Source organism: Pagrus major, chromosome 17 (genome assembly GCF_040436345.1).
Source record: "Pagrus major chromosome 17, Pma_NU_1.0".
Lineage (NCBI taxonomy): Eukaryota > Metazoa > Chordata > Actinopteri > Spariformes > Sparidae > Pagrus > Pagrus major.
The window spans coordinates 15016340-15039703 of NC_133231.1; the positions used below are offsets into that span (position 1 = coordinate 15016340).

Below are 23364 nucleotides of genomic sequence, written 5' to 3' on the forward strand. Positions count from 1 at the left end.
TTTGACCTCCAGATGGCGCTTGGTTGCCTTTACTTCACATGAATATTCCTGAAGGGGGAGTGTGTGGAGAGTATGTGTACCATTGATTACCTTACAGTAAATGTTAACGAGTACACATATCAGGTAACAACGAGGAGGAAAAGTGGATGGAGGCACAAATGAAATATGGAGATATTCCAACAGGCCTCCATCACGTCACTATATATGGTTAAATATATAGATGCATAGGACAGGTGTTGGACAAACCAAATTAGAGAAAAGAGTATCATACTTCATTAAATTAAAATCAGCTCTGGACTGCGTTGCCATTAAGCGTAATTCTGATTTGAATAGATCCAGACTAGTGTTCATCATGTTTCTGTTAGGCTCAGGACCCTACCTCCTGACAGTAGGACAGGATTTCGCTGGGCTCTTTGAAGCAGCCCTGGCGGCCCTGAGGATCTGGCTCCCACTGGCCCGTCTGTAGGTTCATGTGCAGGAGCTGACGGCCGCAGAACATGGCGATCTGCGGCTCCGCCACCTGGGGGCCGGGCCCATTCACCTCAGTCATGGACAGGGCCTAGAGAGAGCAGAGGGAGAGAGACACATGAGCGGTGAGGAGGAGTCGATACAAACACAGTGGCACATCATATCGTGTTTGAAGCTGAACCAGGGCGGGCAGACCAGAGATAATTCCTAAATGCACTCTCCAACATTAGACCAAGAGTGTAAGCCAGGGTGGTGGGCTGAGAGTGAGAGAACGATCGAAAAACAGAAGAATGTCGAGGGAGGAAGAGGAAGCTAATGCACAGGAGAATTGAGTGCAAACTGTGAGCTTTAAGAGAATATCGGCAGTCGTCTTCCATAGAAGACTGCTGAAATAACCCCATGAAGAGCCAATAAAAAAGCTGACTTATCGACTGGTGGCCTATGCTCCCTGCTGGCTGACAGCACTGACAGCTGACAGAAGAAGGAATGGATGGTGGATGAGGAGAAAGGTGTACAGGAAACACATGCAAGAGTATGTAAAAGACTGCCCCCCGCCCCCCTTTCCCCACTCCAGCGGCCTTCTAGGATGTTGTTATTGATCCCGGGATATGTTGCCTCTGCCTTGGGGAGGGCCCATGGGACCCCACACAGAGGAACAAACAGCAGCTAGGGCTCGGAGTCAGGTGTTAATACAAGCTCATTGACCGATGGGCCACTTCACTACATTAACACACAGCACAGAGGCAGAGAGAGAGAGCCCAGGGAGGAATAAAGGAGGGGTTAGAAAGCTCTATAAACAGCACAGAGAAGGACTTCATCCACACATTTTTCAGACAAACAAAAACATCATGACAAAATGCCAAAGTATTCCATGTTCCACTGGATGTCTGAGTCATCCCTGGTGCAACAGTGACTTGTTTACTCCAGCAGACTCACTTTGTTCAAGTACAAGATGAGCATCTGAGAGCATCAGGCGACAGCAACATTCATGGTACAGAACATGCGATGATGTGTACTGTCCAACCCCCGAAACTCATCAAAAAGGCACCCCGAACTCCGGAGCCACCTATGTATAGCTCCTATCCTTTCATCTTTGCTGACAGACAGAGAGACAGACCCACTGACGACAGACAAGACGAGCGACGCTGAGCCAATTAGAAGGAAGTTGCCCAAAGGGAAGAAACGGAAGAGAAAAAAATCTGAGCGAGTGACGCCTGATCAAAGGGAAGCCCTGCTTTGGCCGACCGGAGCTTGAGTGTTTGAAGTCCCTAATTAAAATTCATACTGAATAAAATAAATATATAAAACCCCTTTGAGTAAACGTACAATAAATATAATAAGCCCTGAGCAGTCTGTGCATTATAATTATGCTAAGAGGAGTTTGTGTTTCTGCGTGTCCTAGCAGATTTCTTACAAATTACACATCTACTTTTGATTACTGCTGACCATCTCCCAAAGCAGAGCAGTGTTTTTAGATTTATGAATGCATTTTTCTACCTTATAGGCAGCAGTTTTTTCCAGATCATTTCAATAATGTCTGAATATCATTTAGCAGAGGCTTAAAACAGCAGCTCCAGAGAGGTGATCATCACAGTGAACCTCTTCTTTTTGTCTAAACCACTTTTGAAGTCATGAGCTGCAATCAAATTTTTCATTTGTATGTTTTTTAATATTAAAGTAAAAAAAAGAATGTTTCCTTTTAACACAATTCTTTCTTAATCGCTACAAAATCTTTTTTTTTTTCCCTTTCCTTGCTGTGCATATCTTCTCATTGTTTGTCTCCGGCGTTTTCTTTCCTGACAAAGTTGCTCTCTAACACGTTGCTGTTTTGCTGAAGTTTTTGCTGTCGTCACCTGCTGACATCTCTGCTGTGATGGATAACTCATCTCAGGCAAGTTTCAAGTGCCTGCAAGTTAATGATCGACCCGGCAGATAAATAGAGACAATGGCTGCTTAGCAGGTATGGAAAACATATTCAAAAATAGAAAATAATTACCAGAAATAACTCTATTATACTTTGGGATATCATTGATTAATAATCTGTAGTAAGCAGTGTCGCACAATCAATCAAAATATTATCAAAATGCAAAGTGCAATATCCAAATTGCTGAGGCTGCTGGAGGGTAAAATGTGTGAAAAGATGTGCAGCAAAGACACCCTGGCCTCCAAATCTTGTTCTCCAGATGTAAGAAAACATGTTTGTTTTCTTTACAGACTCCAACAAATGTCACATCATCATGATTTTATTAGTTTTCTCAATGAAAATGAGAATTGTGGTGGAAAAATAACCGCAAATCGAGAATCATATCGCAATTGTTATATCCGTCAAATCACAATAAGTAAAACATGTTCCACTCCTGAGCTGAACTCTGTGTTAGTTATTGACTGAGCTGAAATGGAGCTTTCTATTGGCTAAGTGTGTTGCTGGATAAGCATGAGGAAACCCTGCTGAAGCTGCTGAAACAGTCTGTCTGGTGTGGCTGCTGAGCTAATGTCTAAATAGATATATCTCTTTGACTCGGGGAAGGTCAGTGCCACGAGGAAAAAAAAAAAGGAAGAAAAAAAAAACTTCCGGATATTTGAGAAGATAACCTGGCAGCTCCCCCTGGTCCAGCTCTCTCTTTCTGCCTGCTCTCCACTACTGCACTTGCAGAAAATCAATGCTGAGCGACTGCAACTGTATCGCCACGTTCCCCCCAATCAATAGTAGTCCATCAGGAGCCTGAGGCCCTGACCTCCAGCACTGCAAGGCCAGGCTGATCTGAGACCAGATTAGATCTCGCTTCAGTGATAACCCCTTATAAAGATATACAGTTTTAAGATGTGCAGTCGTGTTGGTTTGTTCCTCCACGGCAGCAGGACACCTGCTTGTTTTTGACCCAGTTCGGAGCATGATTCTTCATATGAACATTAGTCAGTGGTTGACGTCAGACGGATCCACGCTGCTCTGGTGTGTGGATGCCACTCAGTGTCTTTGTAGGCGTTTCATTGTACTCTCACAGCAATTTCAGAAACTGTTGCCAGCATGCGTCAGTCCTTTTCATTCTTACCCCAAAATGGTGAGAATCCTTTCAGGAAGCATCAGTTGATGGATAGAAATATATTCTGTGGTACTGACATCTTTATTTACGAAGTGCGTCATGTTGACTGGTCAGATCGTGGACCTGTTTTTCATAAAAATATACACGGACTTGGCAAGTCAGTTAATGCAATACTCAGGGGTCGGGGAAACATCTGGCAAGACAGTGCTTGAACGCAGGCATGACGATAGAAGCTGGATTTCAGTCAAGTGAATGTTGTTGTTGACTGTACTTGTTGCAAGAACTTACTGTCTTAATTTGCTTTGTTTATCTGATCATGTTCAATCACAACATAACTAACTGTATTACACTAAAACATATAGCTTTTACGATGAAGAGGCAATTGCATTATGTCTATTATTCTTAGGCCCCGGATCACGTGTCAGTGCTATTTCTGTCGAATCAACTTCAACATCCAACTTAAAGCCCAGCCAGGACACAACTGCTGCACAACAAATATTAATGCGCCATGTGCGGCTGTCTGTGCAACAGGACGGCAGAGAGGATCTGCCAAGTTGCTAATCGCGTTTCAACCACAAATTGGTCGGTTGACCAGGAGCAGAATCTACCTGATAACAACAGTCAATTAGAAAAGATGGTCTGCAGAGGTTGTGGACGAGAGAGGAAAACAGAGCAGGGAAGCTAATGTGTTTACAATAACAAGAAAACTACAATGTCTGCACACATCTACTTTATTTTCTTGTCTTTGTGCCATATAGACTAAGATTGTCGCCTGTATCAATTACCACTTAGTCCAGCCTAAATTAAACTAATATAGGGTGGATTTCCAGGATGAAGCTTACTGACTGACTGTGATCCCCTAACCTTTAACGCCACCATGACGTTGACGTTAAACCTCTGTAAACTTAATTTACAAGTGATAAAAAAGAATTTAGTGCAGTTTATGGCTATTCATGATGGCACACAAGAACATGGACAAGTAACAGTCAATCTTCTTTACCATTGTTTCATCTCATTTCCAGTCAAATTCTGCGAAACGGACACCACAGTGCAGTGAATAAATACATAATTCCTGCATTTTGCCTTGATGATTGTCTTGCAATGTACGGATTATCACAGAATTGCTGTATTGTGATATTATCGTTATCATGAGCAACGTATTGTAAGGTACTCTGTGATTCCCACCCAATATAACACACACAAGTAAAATGCTGAACACGGTCAACATTTCAACTGTAAGTATAGAGGGTTTACAACACGTATTCATTATAACACCAAAACAGGTAATGTTTACAAAAAAGAATTACACAGTAAAACATGCTATGCTCCCAATGCTCTGAGGTCTTTCATAAACACATGGCTGTATTCACTAGATACAGATTAAATAGACACAGACAATAGTCCTCTGTAGGGAAGAATTAGGCTTTCATTGACAGCTAAAAATAGCTTCTGCTACAGTGAATGAGACACATTCTTATGCCGTGATTAAGCTGTTTTGTCCATGTTTTGTACTTCCAATTTATAGCTGTAGTTCTCTTCAGACTAAAAAACATGTGGTGAAAGCTTTTCAGTGTCTCTGTGTTGCGCAATTTCCATTTTGACATCAATTGGACTTCTTGTTAAAAACTGCCGTGGTGTGAGCCGGGAAGTGAAAGTCTCTCTGAACATTCCCAGTCCCCATCAGGAACTGAGACTGATCACTGGTCCAGCTGGCTTCACAGTAATGCTTCACAATCTGTCAACAATTATGCTTCTTCTCCAGTAAAGGAAAGGCTGCAGATCTGCTCTCCACCAATGTCTCAGAGAGGAAATGCTGTAGTGTACTGAAGCATCTCTGTACAGTACATGGAGGGGGGCAGGGAGGGTGGGTAAGACGGTGCTGCTCAACCATCCTGAGTCCCACATATCATGTCCTAGTGCTGATGAGGCTGAACAGGCAGACAGCCCAGAAGCCTGGCAGCTGCCCACTGCGGAGAGCGCTGCATCATTAATAACGACCTGGTGATATTAAGCATCGATTGGCTTTCTGCCTCTTCACCAGGTTCTTTGCCTCCGTTTGCTCCCTTGATATCCTATTTTTCTTTGCTCTGCTAAGTTCTCCATATCCGCCGCATGCAGAGTGCTGCGTCTCTTTGTGATCACACGTGTACCTCCAGAGTCACCGTTACAGAGAGCATCACAAGGAAACTAAGTGATCCCACAGAGACAAGAGCACAATGTGCACTGGAGCAGAAGTTGTGGAACAGCTGATGCAGATATAATAATGGTTAATTATATTTTCACAGATATCCGTCTGGTAGAGGAAATTATGCTGCAGAGTGGAGCACTCGAAATAAGTGCCTGCAACAGATATGATCTTGCAGCATAAATACTTCTGTCAGTTGAGCTGAGTTTGTGCCGGGGCAGTACATTTACATGTTCCTCCAGCAGCTTCAGCCCTGTCCTAATTAAATTTTTAGCACCTGTTCCACCCTTATGTTGCAGGATGACTTCATCCTCTGTAATGATGCAATCTCCCGGCCCTGGCAGGCAAGCCAGAGCAGGAGAGGCGGAGGCCACCCATCATTTGTTACCTTTTACAAGTAGCTGCCAGACCGTACAGTGGAGAGCCGCGCCATAAAATGCATTACAGGCTTACAGGCAAGTAGATCCTGCAGGGAGCAACATGTCATGTTATGTATGAACAGTCACACAGGGGCTTTTGATTGCATTTTTTTTTTTTTTTTTTTAACCCTAACCCTAACCCATTTCATGTTTCTCCATGAAAACCATTCTATAGTGGTATATGTGTGCATATGTATTTGTTAGGTATATCTGTGACATGTTGTGTGAGGCCCTTGGGTACGTATTTTGTTGTGCTCTATAAATCAACTTAAAAAGGTGCAATATGTAGGTGTCAAATTCGTACTCAAAACAAACAGGGGGCAGCATATCACCAGAGTAACCGCTAACTGCTGCTAAATGTAGCTGCAGTCAGCTAGTTTGCTCAATTAGCATGGGAGCTCGGAGCACTGGGGGAGTGTTGCTGTTCACACTGCTAGCACAGGAGCTGGATACACCAGGATAGGCCAGGGCTAGCTGGTTAGCATGCTTACTTCTGTACATATCTCTGCAACGCTAAATTGCTTCACATTCGTTAGATAATTTTAGTACATTTTTTTTAAGGTTTTCAACTCAAATTCTTACATATTGCACCTTTAAAACAGCAAATACACTGCCTACGACATAAACACAGGCTGTCTGGTCAGAGGTTTATTATATGCAGCTTGCTTGACACCTGATAATTAACTTGAGACAATAGACCCCTGAGGAGCTAATCCCTTCTTAGCAACAGGGATCTGGGATATCCAAATCGAACCAAAATACACCATGTAGTGACAATCAATTGAACAACCATACATCACAAACACAAAACAACTTGTAAAATTCCACGATTCATCCCAATTTTGTCTATTATACTGAGGCTTGACAACATTTTGAGTAACATATGTCACAGAATAGGAATTAGAATTATGAAATTACAGCAGGCACGTTTACTTTCTTCTGCGTGGTGTATGGACAAATCTTATGCCATCATCTTTAGGATACATCTCTCATGATTAATGTTCAGGCTGTTGAGCAGGCTGTTTGGGCAACAGTACAAATATCTTGCCAATGTAACTGATGACAAGCTAGCAAGCTTGAGTTTCATGTTGACACTGCGTACGAGACAGCACATCAGCGCATGTTTATTCAATAAGGTTCAGAGTTGTAATATCGACAGTACTCTTGTAAAAATGTTTTATTCTTGTTTCGTCACATCCGTACTCATATTCTCTCTTGCTGGTGCAGATCACTTACCCTCAAAAACAGATAAAGACTGCAGGGTACAAGGTGAGGACTTTGAAGAAGGCCAAGTAAGTCTTGGCTGATCTCAGCCACCCACTGTCCAAAGAGTTTGCTTCCATCTGGCCACAGATACATTTGGCCAAGATGCAGGACCTTTTCAATGTCCTTCTTAATATGTTATGATATGATTTGATGATTATGTTTTCTTTGTATTTATTTTTATTTCTTTGTATGTATTTTCTTTTTGTGTTTTTTCTTTATTGTTGCCGGATTGTAATGTGATTACTGTTGGCTGTCCAACAAATTTTCCTTTTGGGATAATAAAGATACCTTCAACCTTGAACATGTTTGCACATTGTGTTTACATGTGTGTTAACCAAGGCTTAACAGACTTGTTACATTTCAATTCCAATGTCTGAATATTAAAGGTGCAATGTGTGATAATTTTGTTTGAAAACATTAAACATTTAGTAAAATCTTTGACAGAATATGAAGAAATGTTGACGTCTATGTAATGTGTTGCAGACATATCTACTGAAAGTTGGCATGCTAACCAGCTAGCCCCGGCCCAAATCTCCTGTGCTAGGACACTAACACATGCCTGATAATGTGTGCTCCCAGCCTGGACTGACAGATGCACGGCTAAGTTAGCTAACGAGCTAATAATAGCTACAGATAACAGCAGTTAGTGGTTATTCTGCATATGCTGCCACCAATTTGTTTTGAATTTGGCAGGACGCCAATTCTTACATATTGTCCCTTTAAGAATTCAGTGCTCAGTGAAACGGTGTACTTACACGATTATGCTATTATTTTATCATTATATCAGTGGCACTTGAATTTCCAATAATTTTGTTTATCACAATTATTTATAGGACAATGTATGGTTGCAATACCACAATACCACAAGGGTTGCGAGAGTTTACAAACATCGAGTCATTAAATACCCAGAATTCCCATTAGGTTATGTTGGTGAAACGTAATAAAGCTATCTGCAGCTTGCTCGATCCTGTGCAAACAACAAGCTTTGTCATGTCTGGTGTGAAAAGCCTGCATGGTTAAGTAGGGCTGCTCTAACATTGCGGAGTGGCAAATTTCCATCGCTCATGTAGAGAACACACCCACGTACAAATAGGCCTCATCGATGCACAACCCATGCACGTTTGAAACACACACGCACACACAAACAGGCGTTCCTGTCTTTGTGCTTCTCTGCAGCACAGATGGCTGAATAGTGGGAGTCTTCCTGCTCTCGGGGGCCCCTCCCTCCACCTTCTCTCAAGGCTGAGCTCCATCCACCCCAGCCAGCCACCCTATCCTTGATATCCCTTGCGTTGTTGTCTCCCTCTTCCTCTCTAACAGCTTTCACACAATACCCGACACTCTGCTGCTTGGCCTCCCTCCCTAGGCCAGTGCTAAATGGCCAGATAGATTTGGGAGCATTCATCATTGTAATCATGTCGGTTAATTATTCATAGGCTCCATCAGGCCTCTTCCTGGTGTGGCATGTACTTATTAGAGAGTAGCAACATTAGTCTGCCAGGCTCTCATGATGCAGAGGGGACAAAGGAGGATAGAGCAGGTTAGCGCTGCACACTGACGCTCATTATTATACATCTCTGACTAACAGCTAATTGAAGCCATTAATTTTCTATTGAGCAGAGACTGATGGGCAGAGTGGAAAATGCTGCATTGTGTTTTATGTATTGTTCTATAGCTTCCTACTGTAAACCACATATAGGGTTACTTATTGAATATTAAACTTGATGCCTCGTTTCAATACTCGCTCGACAACCATTATGGCAGAGGCTTTTGGCTGTGCATTTGCAAACATCACGACCTTCCCTAAGTCGGGCTCTCTCATCAGTCCAGATTACAGCGGTCCAGCCTCCAGCTGGGCACACTGGGAGCAGATGGCCCCATAATCACCAGGGTTCATCTAGGTCTGCAACAGCAGCCAAAACCAGCTCCCAATATTTGATTTAATTTCAAGTATAGCTTAAAATACAGAGCATGTCAGATGGCATCACTGCAAGAGACTCCATAGATCTGGAGGCTGACCGTGCCAACCATTTCATGATTGTGGTTATTTAGGAGTGTCAGTCAGAGCTGTGCCAACTGGGGACTGTATATAGAAGACCAGAGTGGCATATCCTTTCTTAAGGTTTAAGCCTCTTCTGAAAAGAAGCTGCAGGGGAATAGGAAAGAGAGCGATTTCTCTCTTCTGTAAAGGTCACTATCTCCTCCGGGGATCGCATAACCTTAGCTGTAAACGGATTTCCCTAATGTAGGATAGAACCATGAGACTCGAGCAGAGCTGCAACATTTAGTAGATTAATCAAGTAGTCATTCAAAGAGAAAATTAATCGCCAACTATTTTGAAAACTGATAATCATTTCAGTCAATATTTGCCTTTTCCAGCTTCTGAAATGTGAGGATTTGCTGCTTTCATTTGTCATTTATGATAGTAAATGATGAGGCTCTGGGATTTGTACTGAAAGTAGGATAAAAGAAGCAATTTGCTGATGTACTTATAGGCTGAATGATTAATCAACTAATTGAGAAACTAATTGGCAGATTAATCGATAATGAAAGTAATAGGTTGCAGCCCTAGACTCAACAGAAGCGACAGGAAGAGAGTCTTCACCTTTCCCATGACTCCTTATCAATATCATGTTCACACATATCCTGCTTCTCTCTTCGCATTACACTCAATAATGCACACACCTGAATTTTACTTCCAGTGTGCTGGCAATATTGTTACAGCCATGTTTCCTGTCAGCTTTTCTTTTTTTTTTTTTTTAAACATCCTGCCTTTCAGCAGCATCCGTGGTAAAACCTGTCCAACGCAATCACGAGAACAAAACAGGAAACTCCCACGGACGTAAAACTGATTTCATGTGTAGTGTTCCCATTTCTATGGAAAGGCTGTATTAAGCAATATTCGGAATGAGACAAATGAGAGTGATACTTGTGTTGCACAGTAGTAGGCTGAATGTTGCCTCTCTGTTCCACCCACATTTCAACAAATGCTTCATCTGAGTCACGCAGCATAATGACGTTTTCTGTCAAGAAAAGACAAAAACACCAAGCATGGTTGGTCATTTTCACAATCCTCTCTACTCCACCACCGCCTCCTGCAGATATGTGGGAAACAAACAGCTGCGTAATAATGTTTCATGAAGCCAGCCAGAAAAACAGAGTCTGAAAACATCAGACTCCTGCTTGTTCCTTCCCAGTTCCTTCTATGTGTTCAAACTGAGATGATTTTGTCTTCTGGTAGCACTGTTGATGAATTTATCCTGTTATGTAACACCGCTGAACCTCCTTGACTGTTAAGCAACACAACATGGGAATGCCAACATGTTAATGCCAAACTCTGTGCGACTGCAGATATGATTTCAAGCTGAAGAGCTACCTCGGGGGATTTACGGAATCAAAGGCTTAGCGGAGATTTGAGTACTGCAGGTCCATCTGAAACATCCTAATGTCAACACAATTGCCACTGAATCAGGGATTTTCTGCAGGCAGATTGTGATTGACACAACGCAAACAAGCTCTCCAAGTCTGTATTTATATGGTAAATACATCCAAAAAGGCTGGTGTCATATCTGGCACTCGACGGTTCAAATTTCTATTAGCAAGCGCGTTTTGTGCATCGTCACAACTGGGATTATTTTCTGCAGGCTAATGTTGCCTTTTTCTCCCACATAGGCCGAAACCTCTTGGTTATAATGAGTTGAACAGCATATTTCAGTGAAATGAAATGAAAATGCACAATTAAATCATAATCATCCTGAGACCACAATGAGATACGAGCAGTATTCTATGTTTTTTTGCCTGCTTTGAGTGTAATGAATAAAGCAATCCTCATCTAAATGAATCTCTGAAACTGGCAATTCATCCTGAAAACAAATCCCGATTTCTGCAGGTTAGGGAGATTAGGAGGTAACAAGATTTTCAATTTCAGACACATATACAGATGATGACTTTGTATTACAGTGGGAGCGTGCAGAGACAAGACTGGAGGTGTTAAGGCAACAACATGATGGCCTTGAGCATGTTCTAAATAGATTAAGGCAATCTCAAGGCCTAAATGAGAGCATGTACAGGTTAAAAGACTGAAATAATTGATCCACTTAAGGACAGACTGTCTCTCTACGGTCTCCACTGACAAACAGCAGGCAGCCGGCATCAATAAAATCTGACACTTCTTCTCGCTTCCTTCTTATCTCACACCCTGGGCCTCTGCTGCCTCTCCAGCCCCTCGCGCTGCCTTTGTCTTCGCAGTCGATCTGCACTGAAGTCTTTTCTCTTTTGGATCCGCGTGTCATTGCTCTCCTCCCCGGCTCTAGTTTCCTGTCACTTTGTGCACTTTTTGAATATTGCAGATAGTTGGTACGGGAATCCTCTACAGATCTGTCTACAGTGCTTTTCTTGAAGCTAACAGCATCCTGAATCGCTTGAAACTGGAAACTATAAGTTAAATTTTAAATCATCTGTCAAATTAATATTCTCGTCAGGAAATGACGAGTCCTTTGGGGCATGGATGCACTTCATCCACATGACGTATGATCTCTGGTGCTTTCTGCGCTTTAATAGCGCAAATATGTAAATGGGCAACTGATAAACTAATGACATCCTCTGTCTTGTTTCTGCTGTCTTGTTCTTTGTGATTGAAGCATGTGAAATAAATAAAACCGTGCTGAACTGAATATACACGTGCAGCAGCAGAGTGATAAATCAAGTAGTGGAGGGAGATGGGGGTTAAAAGATTCATATATCTCTTTCCTCCTGTCTCTTATTTATGCACATATACAATTCTGATCACATTGTGCCAGCCCTCCTGGGAGCCTGTCTAGCAGATGCATCTTATGGAAATGAGGCTTTGAGGTTATATATGTATATGTTGTGTGAGCCTCACGAGGAGAACATGAGGCAGGGGCTGAGTGCTGTGTGGTTGTGTATTATTGCTATTATTATATATTTGTTGAGGTGGGGGCGAAACCAGAATGCTAAAAGCAATAACTGATGTTTTTATTAGTGGCGGATCTGTACCAGCTACATTACACACCACATTAAGTATAAGGGGAGGTATACAACAGTTAACTTCACAACATGTTTAATTCAGAGGCATGTGGTATCACCACAGTGTGAGCAGGCTGCTCTTTAACTCCCAGTGAGAGGTCAGAGTGTACACCACCGCTGATAAAAGAGCCCAGCATGGACAGTTTCAGCCCAACAAGCTGCAAAGACATATTGAGGGGACGACCTCTTCCCAGGTTTCTCATCGTGCCCTGCACAGCATCTTTGGCCTACTGTTCATGTTAATGAGGTGCTGCGTTAATGAACAGCAGGATAAACAGCTAACGCTGGGAGGACCACTGGGACCAGCCTGCCGCTCGAACAAGGCAAACGCAAAAACCTGAAGTTTGGCTACGGACACACTCGAGGAAACCGTGCGCTGCGCAGCTAGTGTCGCTCCTCCCTCACATTTAACATCAGCTTCCGCTCACTCGTCCTCCTCTTCATCCGTCTCACTTCCTCCCATCCAACCCGTAAACACATATTTTTTTTTTAAAGCCCTCTCCGCCACGATCTCCCTCTCAGCATCACTTGGCCACCGAGGGTGGTTGCCATGGTAACACCACCCACAGGAGCCGGCTACCTTCCCTGTTACCGTAGCAACTGGTTCCCCACAGAATTTCAAGCATGTCACTCAGTGTCTCTCTCTCTCCTGCTTGTTATCAGTCTGCCTCTCTCTCTCTCTCTCTCTCTCTCTCTCTCTCCCTCTTTCTCAAATGAAAGAGTCCCCACATGTTCGTTCGACTTTCTGTCCCCGGCAAGTCGCTGATCGCCGGCTTAACGGTTGGTTAGCTTTCCTCCGTACAGTCTGTTGGATGCAAGACTACAGGTGAAAAGGGCAAAAAAACCAACTAGAAATAACTGAAATAGAAACTAATCTGCATGAAACTTCTCCGTTGATCGCTTCCATGAGGACAATTATTGTTGTGTTTTTTGTATTTAATGACAAAATATGCATTGTCTAATTAAATATGTGCTAATTTGCACACTCAAAATAAACACTTAATTGTGTATTTTGGACGTTTTCTTTTCACTCGCCTGAAAGAAGACATGTTATGGAAGCTTAACAGCCAAAAATCTCAAATCTCAAAGTTTGTTAAATCATTGATGCTCTTCTGGGCCCTCCTGAGTTGGGCAAAACCGTGTCCCTCATTATATTGAAGAAATTTTACAACAAAACAACAAACAACCAGCAGGCGAACACTTGAAACTCCAGAGACAGAGATATAGTTGATAACATTATTGGGTTGGACTGCTGGTCAAGTCAAGTCAAGTCGATTTTATTCATGTAGCCTAAAATCACAATCATATTGCCTCAGTGGGCTTTACAGTCCCACTGAAGAGCCTTGATTTGAGTAAGTAAAAACTCCCCAGAAAAAGAAACCTTGTAGCAGAGGGGGAAGAAGTGGAAGAAACCTGAGGAAGAGAATCCGTGTATCATTCGTTCATTCGTTTTTCAAAATAAAACCAAAAATAAGAAAACGAAAAAACAATTCCTTTTCTCAGTATTCGTTTCCTAAACTAAAATGAAAAAACGGATAACGACTCGTTTTTTTCAGTTTTCGATTTTATGCTCAAATGAATAATGGAAAAAACGGATAACGAGCGTTTCCCGTTTCATGTTGCAAGCATTTGGTACCTACACCGGAAATTACCGTCACCCGGAAGTGGCCTGGAGCAAAGCTAACGTTAGCAGAGCCAGTCAATTCTCTGTTGGTGTTGAGCACAGAATCTTCTCACCGACATTTCCGAGCACCTCTGAACACCGAACTGCTGCAGCGTGGTAGAAATCTCGGCATGCGTTTTACCATCCTCAAAAAGCTGTCCAATTATATCTGCATGATCCTCAAGTCCTGCCATTATTTTTGTTTTGCGCGCCCTCGCAGTACAGAGACAGAGACGGTCACTTCCGCTTCCGGCTCATTGAACTTTTTTCAGATCAAAATGGGATAAAACATGAAACGGGAAACGCTCGTTATCCGTTTTTTCCATTATTCATTTGAGCATAAAATCGAAAACTGAAAAAAACGAGTCGTTATCCGTTTTTTCATTTTAGTTTAGGAAACGAATACTGAGAAAAGGAATTGTTTTTTCGTTTTCTTATTTTTGGTTTTATTTTGAAAAACGAATGAACGAATGATACACGGATTGAAGAGCCACAGAGAAGAATCCCTCTCCTAGGTTGGACAGACATGACCGACAAAATCACAAGGATGATTATACAGATTTAAATGGTCGCACAATTTAAAGTATTCGGGATCTGAGAAAATGTGACATGCAAAATAAAATAAGAAAAAGGTTGTTAGTAACAGCAAAAAACCCCCCAAAAATGTGTATATATATATATATATATATATGTACAGTTAATATAATCGATTACTACACTGTCAGCGACAGTATTATGTTGTTTCTTTTTAATGATCCCACTCCTGCTCAGGAGCTGCCCTTGGTAAATCTCAGTGTGGTGAATCAGTAGCTGACTTAACGATTCGTCACATGTCCCACTGATTCGTCTGCTTCAGGGCCAAACAGCCTGCATGTTACAACACAACTGATCATCTTTCCGTTTTGCTATAAATCTACTTCAACAGTCATCCAAACACTTCCTTCAAGTACTCTCATACGCACAGTTACAAAAGGGGGATGTGTACAAATCGGAATAATCTGTTTGTCAGTCGAGAAGTGCATGATAAATCACCTCACCTTAAGTTAACTTGGGTAGCAAGGTGGTGAAACTGCTGCTTTAGTCTGTGTTTTTAACAAAAGCTGATCTTAAAAGGCACTGCAATGTTTCCTTTTAACAACCTTAAGTTATTTCTTACCGACCTTTGTATCCAAAAGCTCATGTGTTTGTATGCATCAGATTCAACACAATCCCTTTACATTTCCAGCAGCACTAGAAAGCACACTTACACTTCCGCCAATCCGCAGAGAAAAAATAATAACTGAGATCAGGTCAGGCTGACATGTCCTGTCTTGCTTTAGCCGTCTCAGTGTTATTCTAGACCGGGCCACTCTGCTGAGATAATGTGTGCTGGCTGTGCAGGCTGCCAGTCTGTGCTGCAGAATCACTCAGTAGATTAAATATTAGCGTTATCTCATTTCCTCAGGCCATAAAGTCTCCACAGACTGTCCAACTGAAGGGAAAATGGTTTAATCATTGAGACAATCTGTACAAAAGACCCCTCACCGGGGCCTGGGACCTCCATTTATGCTTTGTGCTCTTATTACGTTCCTTTTCCAAGCCACCGCTGGACTCATGCGAAGTGCCCTATTTGTCAGCCGAGCTTGGTTGAGTATTGGCTGTTAACCAGCACAGCTTGGCCTTGGCGAGCATGGTGAGCCTAAGATGAGAAAAGAATGAAGAACTACTTGTTTCTCCCCATCACCCACTGAATCTTATTGTTTATGATTAACAGTGGTCGCAGCAGCACCCGAGTCTATTTGTTATCTATAGCTGTTTGCTCCACCAACCTGGCTCTTTGCAGCAGGCACACCAGCTGTGTACATTGTATAAAGTAGAAGCAGATTCAACTGCATGCAGCCTTTGGAGACTTTATACTGGGGTTTCTGAATACAGAGCATCAAGTCAAATGCTGTGGGAACATGTTGTCTCAGGGGAAGGGAGGATACAGTATGTTGGAGACTCCTCTGCTGCAACTGTACATTCAATATACAATATACTATCCTGAAACGTGTTAACACTAGAGCTTCAACCATTTAAAGAAAATGAATTGCCTATTTTAGTAATCGATTAATCATTTCAGTCATTTTTTAACAAAAACATCAAAGGACTTGCTGCCTTCCTTTGTCATGCCAAACAATTTATTAAATGTTTCAAAAGAGCACTCACTGAATATCCGACATCCACTATCAAATAACTTTGCTGCGCACACAAACAGCTGAATGCAGCAGGATCACACCATCTGTCTTGGGATTGTCAAAAAGCATTCTGGGAAATGTAGGAAATCACTAAAAGATAATTTGATGGCATCCATTAAGACAAAATGGCTACAACCAACAGACAAATTACGCAACACAAGCCTCATAAAATGAGAAATGTACCAAACAAAAAGAGAGATTATAAATATTTATTGATGACGTCTGGTCTTTTTCCACCGCCTCTGAAGAATATCTGATGTTAAAACCTTTGTTTGGGTGCATCAGTGAGGTGTACTGAGAAAAGAGAGCCAGCAGATGCAAATAAACACAGGCAGAGTCTGACGTCTGAAAATATCAAGAATGGAAAAAAAAATAAAAAAAAGTATATAAAAAAATAACACAATGAAGGTTGAGTTTGGAGCATGAATTATTCAGGTACAATTGCAAGGAAAGTGAAAAGATGTCACTGGCCACTGAAAGTAGCAGAGGCAGATGGAGGAGCAGCGTCTGGGAGACTGGGCAGGGGAGGGGTAATGAGTGCCTCTGGGATGTGGCAGGGGGAGAACAGAAGAGGCTGGGGCCGAGACAGAGAGGAGGGACAAGGGGGGCCGAGGCGAAGGAGGAGACGGGCGTGGGGATTTTCTTTTGTGCTCTGAAGAGGGAGGCTGTGGAGTGGACCTGGAGGGTGGGGAGGGAGGAAGAGGATGGGTGGGGGGGGGACATAAAAACCAGGTAGCATGAAGAGAGAGAAGACTGGCGGTGGAGCGTTGAGAGGGTGCGTGACAAGTGCCAAAGCCCTGTCGACAAGCGAGAGCCCAGACCTTTCCACGGCCTTCAATAATTGATGCAACCTCTGCAGCGTGCCATCTTTATAAAGCAGCAAGTGTGTGCTGTGTGTGTGTGTGTGTGTACTTCTGAGTTATCTACGAGCGTAAGCATGTGACCTAATTGTGTGTTTGTGAGTGATTTCCATCCATCCATCCTTACTGCTGCACCTTTAGATTAAAGTGTTAGAAATGAGCTTTTAGTCCTCCTGATCGAGCTGCGTGTTTTGATGAAGGAGGTGCCAAAAAGTACATCCGTTTCTCTCCATTACAGCTCCCAATGTTCTTCTGCAGAATGTTAATACGGGCCTGATCAGTCTCAGTGGACCCGACAACCCCACACTCTCTCAAACCCTGCAGCCAAGGCCGTTAAGGAAATTAGATTTTGCAGTCCTGCTTTCATACAAGTCAGCGCTCCGCTCTGGCCACGGGGCTTCTCTTTGCCTCTGCTCACCCTCCCTCCGTCTCATTTCAAGGCCACCTGTGAATACATGTACATGACAGAGATGGATCTCTGCGCTCTCCCAGCTGCTCGGGCTGAGTAGCAATAGGGCTGGGTCCCTCCATTAGCATGCACTCCACCCTGCAACCCACATAACATCCTACATGCTCTACATCACTTACACTCTCTCTCCTCCTTCGCCCTTTCTCAAATTGTCCGCCGTGCCAGGGCAATCCCCCGCTCCCTCTCTCTCTCTCTCTCTCTCCCTCCACCAGCAATCTGTTTTCTCTCTCTTTCCCTCCTGAACATGGACGACAAGTGTTATCACCACACTGCAGATGTTTTTTTTTCCAAGAGCGGGGGCTCCTCTGAAACCTCCCACTGGCTGCAGCAGGACTAAACATCATGCTTCAACTTTTCCCTGCAGAAATCCAACCCATTAGGCTTACTGATATCTCTGGCCTGCAAGACTCTGGAGAGGATCCACAGCTGGATGCGATCAGGACGGCTATTCTGGTACCTCGAGCCCTCTAGGTGACACTGGACATACTCATGACACGTGCAAACACACACTGGAGATGCATGCACACATCTCTACCACACAGTCCCATATGAGCTTTTTACAGGCAGGTGCAAGCAATCAAATTTCATCCGCAAATGCTCCATGAATCTACACATATGATCTATCTGACATTCAAGTGAGTGGATGATGAAAGGTGAAGTAATGTTATTCCTTAGAAACAGCCATCTGGGAAGTCAAAGAAATTAACTCATCAAATGTAGTGCACTGGGTTATGCATGACGGGCTATAGAGAGGATATAAAGTGATGAGCCCTGCAAGCAAACATTATTAAACTCTGATGTGGGAATTACTCTTCTTTCCAACTGAGACACATCATTCAAACTGTTTCAGAGAGGCCAGAAGACAAGATTGAAGCATCTTAAAACATAAGCATTTTGACAGAGCGTCCCTGAACCTATGGGGAGGACGTCACGCAAATGTGCAATTAATGTCAATTTAATTTCAGCAGAAAGTCTGGACAGACTCCATGCCCGCCGGAGACACAAACACAAATGTATATTTTCTTCATTTCCACTCCAGACTCTCGAAACGACTGGCAGCGAGAGAGGAAATGAAACCCGACTCAATAACCCCGTGAATCACACAACAACACAGGGCACGCAGGGCGCAGAATGGCCGAAAGGGTGCATTATTATCACTCATTAGCCTGTCACCTCTAGCTCAATCGCTCGGGCACGTTTACAGCACTGCTTTCCTGCGGTACAGCTCTCATTTCACAATGACTCTGCAGGATTTAATCCACGTCCTCTGTGTGTGTGTGTGTGTGTGTTGCACTTGAAAACCTTGGAAAGGAAGCGAGATTCAGAGAACGGGGGGAAACATGTGATACAATAAAACGGTGCGTTTTATGCCCACTGGCACACGGATATAGTAGAGAATAGCGAGCACACAGGAATCCATTAGAGGAACCCGATTATCTCTTGGCTCTAAAATTAATTAAGTGAGTGTGGAGCAGTGTGTGCATACACGTGTGTGTTTGTGTTTGTGTGTGAGAGAGATCTGGCTGTCCTCATCTTTTTTTTTTCTTGTTTTTTTTTTTTATTTTTTATAACAAATCCTCTTGTGTTACTGCATTGAGAGGCAGATGGGGGTGGGAGGTGCATGAATCTGTATGGCTGTGTTCCAGCACGAGGCCTGAAATTGCTGTTGGTGGTGGAGGTGGGGTGGGGTGGTGGAGGTGGGTGGGGGTTACGCAGAGACTTTGTGACTCACCATTTTCATTTAATCTTCGGCCATACTAAAATGTGCTTTCTACTCTTTCCTCCCCTACTCTCTCCCTCCCCGTTCCTCCCCTTATGCTTCGTGCCTGCCCAGACATCCTGTACTTCCTGAAACCTGTAGATAGAGTACGTAGGTTTCTGGGTGTGCCACGGCTGTTCTCCTGCAGCTTATTGGGACTATAGTGCTCAGGTTTACACTGCAGTCATTTATCTTGATAAATACAGACCTGGTTGACTAAAGCTGAGCATACCTGTCGTCCCTAGTCATCCTTTTATCAAATATGGCTGCACACAACCGCAGTAATCATGTGGTTGCTCTCCTTGAATCAGATTTTCCCGTGGGTTTTGTTATGGCAAAAACCGAGCTTATGGCTGCAGTCTGGCTCTATGTGAGTCGGTATTCACATATCTGTGTGACCTTATAGAGCATGACAAGATACCACAGGATGATATGAGATTGTGCTGATCATTTCTGCAGCAGTTTCTGTTTCTTTAATATCTCTGGCTTTATGAGACTATGTTGCAAATCAATGACCTCTATAATTAGATATATATACTTTTATTTCTGTAACAATTAGTTGGTTGAGCAGTTAGTTGATTGAAAGAGAACTAAATGGCAACATTTTGAAAACCAAACAGTCATTGAAGTATTTTCACTGGTTGCACTTCCTAGAATGGGAATATTTGGAAGTTTTCTTACTATTTTTTTTGTTTGTTAATAAACTTGATAACTGGACTAAAGTTGTCAACTTCAGCTTTAGGAAACTGTGCATTTTTTCACAATGACCTGACACTTTATAAACAACAAATCGAGAAGATAATGGTCAATTATTAACAAATAATGAAAATAAATGATAGAAAAAATTGACACCCTTCATCAGAATATCTACTGTAGTGTTATATATATATCTCGATTCTGAATAGGATGGAGGATTTTATTTTTCAGTACTAGCTGTATTTTTTTGCTTTCCTCTCTGACAGCAGGACACATGTACCACTGTAGTTCCCACCTCCTCAAGAAGTGAATTAGCTCAGATGCTGTTGTTCTTAACATTCAATACACAAGCCATGTTATATTTACACACTTGTTTATATTTATATTATATTTATCTTTTAACCCATTAAGAGCGAGTACAACGTGTTTCTCCCTTTAGAGCCTGATGCGACGTGAGCATGTTTGATTGATGGATGATGTTTTCACTTTCAAGACATGTGACTCAAGACATGCACTGTAATTTGTTAATGAACATTAGAGCCCATTTCAAATGGGTGCCCGAGGTCTTAATGGGTTAATAAAAATAAAAAAATCTTATGCCCTGAATGTTGTTTCAGTTTCTCCCCATGGTATCGAAAATTGATATTTTTTAAGGTATCGTATCGATCCTGTTTCGTGACAACACTACTACTGTATAAGTGTGTTGTGTAAGGTTGCACATGTAATTGCAAAATGGTCAAAATCGCAATATGGCTAAGTGCAACATTCAAATTGGAAGAAGTTGCAATTTCTTCTTAAAAAAAGGTCAAATGTGTGACAAAACAGCATTATAATGAAACACTGTAGTGCTGCAGAGACGCCCTGACCTACAGTAATTACTCTCCATGATGTAAGAAAACATATTTGTTCGGCACTCTGTATATTTTAAAGGTTGACTTCACTTTAAAAAAGTCAGGAAACCGACAACCTCAGAATTGCCGGGTAAAGGAGACTGTCTGTGACTGACCTACAAGGGACAAATATGTTCAATGGATCGCTGATTCGGTATAAATTGTACGTCAAAATCTTCAACAGCTGACAAATCTCACAGTATATGTTATGATAAGTATCAAAGATTAAGAATCCATTTTCTGCTCCACGAATGTCAGACTACCTGATGTAAGTCTACCATGAAGGTGGCTGCTTCTGTCATCTCCTCATGCACGACGCTTTTGTTCGGCGTGTCAATTAGCTAAATGCTTCTTGTGCTGCCACAGGTAAGTGCTGTCACGGCCGAGACACCTGGGAAGCCGTTACTCTACTTGACATGCGTGACAACCTGGCATCAATGTGTCCGTCCAATCGCAGCAACAACACGGGATGATGCTGAATTTGTATTTCAGCTAAAAAAAAAGGAAACCACTGAGGCCTCACTAATCCAGAACAGTGTCGGGAAATTAAATTTACAACTGTGATTACAGTCCGATGCACTAACAAATTTCAATATTACGCCACAAAAGAGAGATCAAAACAAATTTGTCCAACTCACACATCTTGGCTGAATGGATGTTGAGTAAATTAAGGGAAGCTGACAGTTTTATTAAGACTAATACCACAGTGTAATCCAGCCAGCCAACCCTCTCACAGCGTAATCTTCAGCCTAAACCTTCATGGGCAGGTCTGCTTGTATGAAGCTAAAGCCTGTTCCTCAGCATAGCAGTAATCCCACTAAGGCTCTTAGAGAAGTGAAATTATTTCACAATGAAAGGAGAGGCTTTATGTGACTGTTCGAGACTCGCTGTGGAAGATGGCTAATAAATAAACATCTCACAAATCCTCTTAGGAGCTCGGGGGGGAGACCCTGAAGCACTGATACCGTACCCAGTCGCTCATCGCTTCCAGGTGGAGAAGTGAAGGACGTTTGACCTGAGCCACAGCTCCAGCTGGGACATCATGACTCATCCCCCTCACCCCCACCCCCACCTCCTCCTCCTCCACATTCACACGCACCTCCACCACCACTCTGCTCCAACCTGCCTCGGTTCTAACGCAGATGATGGATGACTGAAAAGGTATTGAGAACTAAAGGTCGAGTCCATCAAACTGTGTGTCTGCTGCTGGAGGCTGGAAGGTGGGGAGCAGCTGGTGGCCCATTGATCTGTCGCTCTCTGTGAGAGGCTTCCACTATCTCCTCTCTCACCTATTGACGGAGACACATGCCAATAAGAGATGACCCTGTATCTCATTAGTACACTCTGTATCACACTCAGGCACCGCATGTCCAATGATAGATCAAAGTCGTGCCCTCTTGGATGAACAGCTCCTTCATCACAAGGCCTCACATTTAGAAATTGACGCTCTGTATGAAATCTGACAATGACAGTGATTCTCTCTGGTTGTTTTATTTTCTGTACAGTGTTCCTTCATGGAGACCAAATGTGCCACAGAGCAGCAATTGAATATGCATGACTCCATCCTGCTTAAGAGCTGCACCACTCCTCTAACAAAAAAAACAAAAAGGACGGATGGAAGCTGATTTCTCCCTCTGACAAGGCCAGATGGGATGCAACGAGATGGGATTTGATGTCAGAGCAGAAGGGCCTACAGAACATTTTCCAGGCCCAGACTTGACGCAGCGAGCCGAAACCACATCTTTACGGGAGCTCTCTCTGTTTGCGTGAGCTTCCATCTGACCATCGCCGCATTTGCATTTCAAATCCCTTCCCCATCACTGCGTTTTGTGCGGACGCTGTGTGTCATCACTCTTGTTGACACGGGACGGTGCTCGAGGATGCATTTTGCAAATGAAACCTGGCCCAGATAAGGGTGCGTGTCAGCAATACGGAGATAGAGGCGACTGTGTGCGTGGCGTGTGTGATAATGTCGTCATGAAGTCAAACTAAAATAAAACAAAGAATTAAAATACAGCATTTTGTCCCAAGATTCACAAGGAAACACAGCAACAACAAAAAAATCACAATGCGCCATCGCTCCAAATGATCCGGATCGTGTCGCTCTTACCTCGACGTTTCCCCACACGCAGCAGGACAACACAGCCATCAATATAGGTATTGCGGTATGTCCCATTTTCTCGCCTCCTTTTGTCTCCCTCTTTTTTTGTGTGTGTGTGGCGAAGTTGCTGTTGTAAAAATGAACTGACTCCCAACAATCGCTGTCTGGTTACATCAGCTGAGGTGATGGACACTGCGTCCGTCGGAGCCTTCCTGCGATATCTCCTGCGTCTGCGTCCTGCTCGCTCTTGCCGACGGGCTCTCCAATGGCAGCCTGGGATTTTAT

At 43.0% G+C, this 23364-nt stretch overlaps 1 protein-coding gene across 2 annotated transcripts in view; it reads right to left on the reverse strand.

The window, feature by feature from the left end:
* aplp1 (amyloid beta (A4) precursor-like protein 1) overlaps positions 1–23308 on the reverse strand; it is a 36035-nt gene extending 12727 nt beyond the window's left edge. For both annotated transcript variants that reach the window (XM_073486215.1, XM_073486214.1), the window contains exons 1-2: positions 23089–23308; positions 380–559 (exon numbers count right to left, since the gene is read on the reverse strand). In XM_073486215.1, the coding sequence (XP_073342316.1) occupies positions 380–559; positions 23089–23154 (246 nt within the window). In that variant the 5' untranslated portion in view covers positions 23155–23308. The remainder of the gene's footprint in view (positions 1–379; positions 560–23088) is intronic.
* Between the last annotated feature and the right edge of the window lie 56 nt (positions 23309–23364).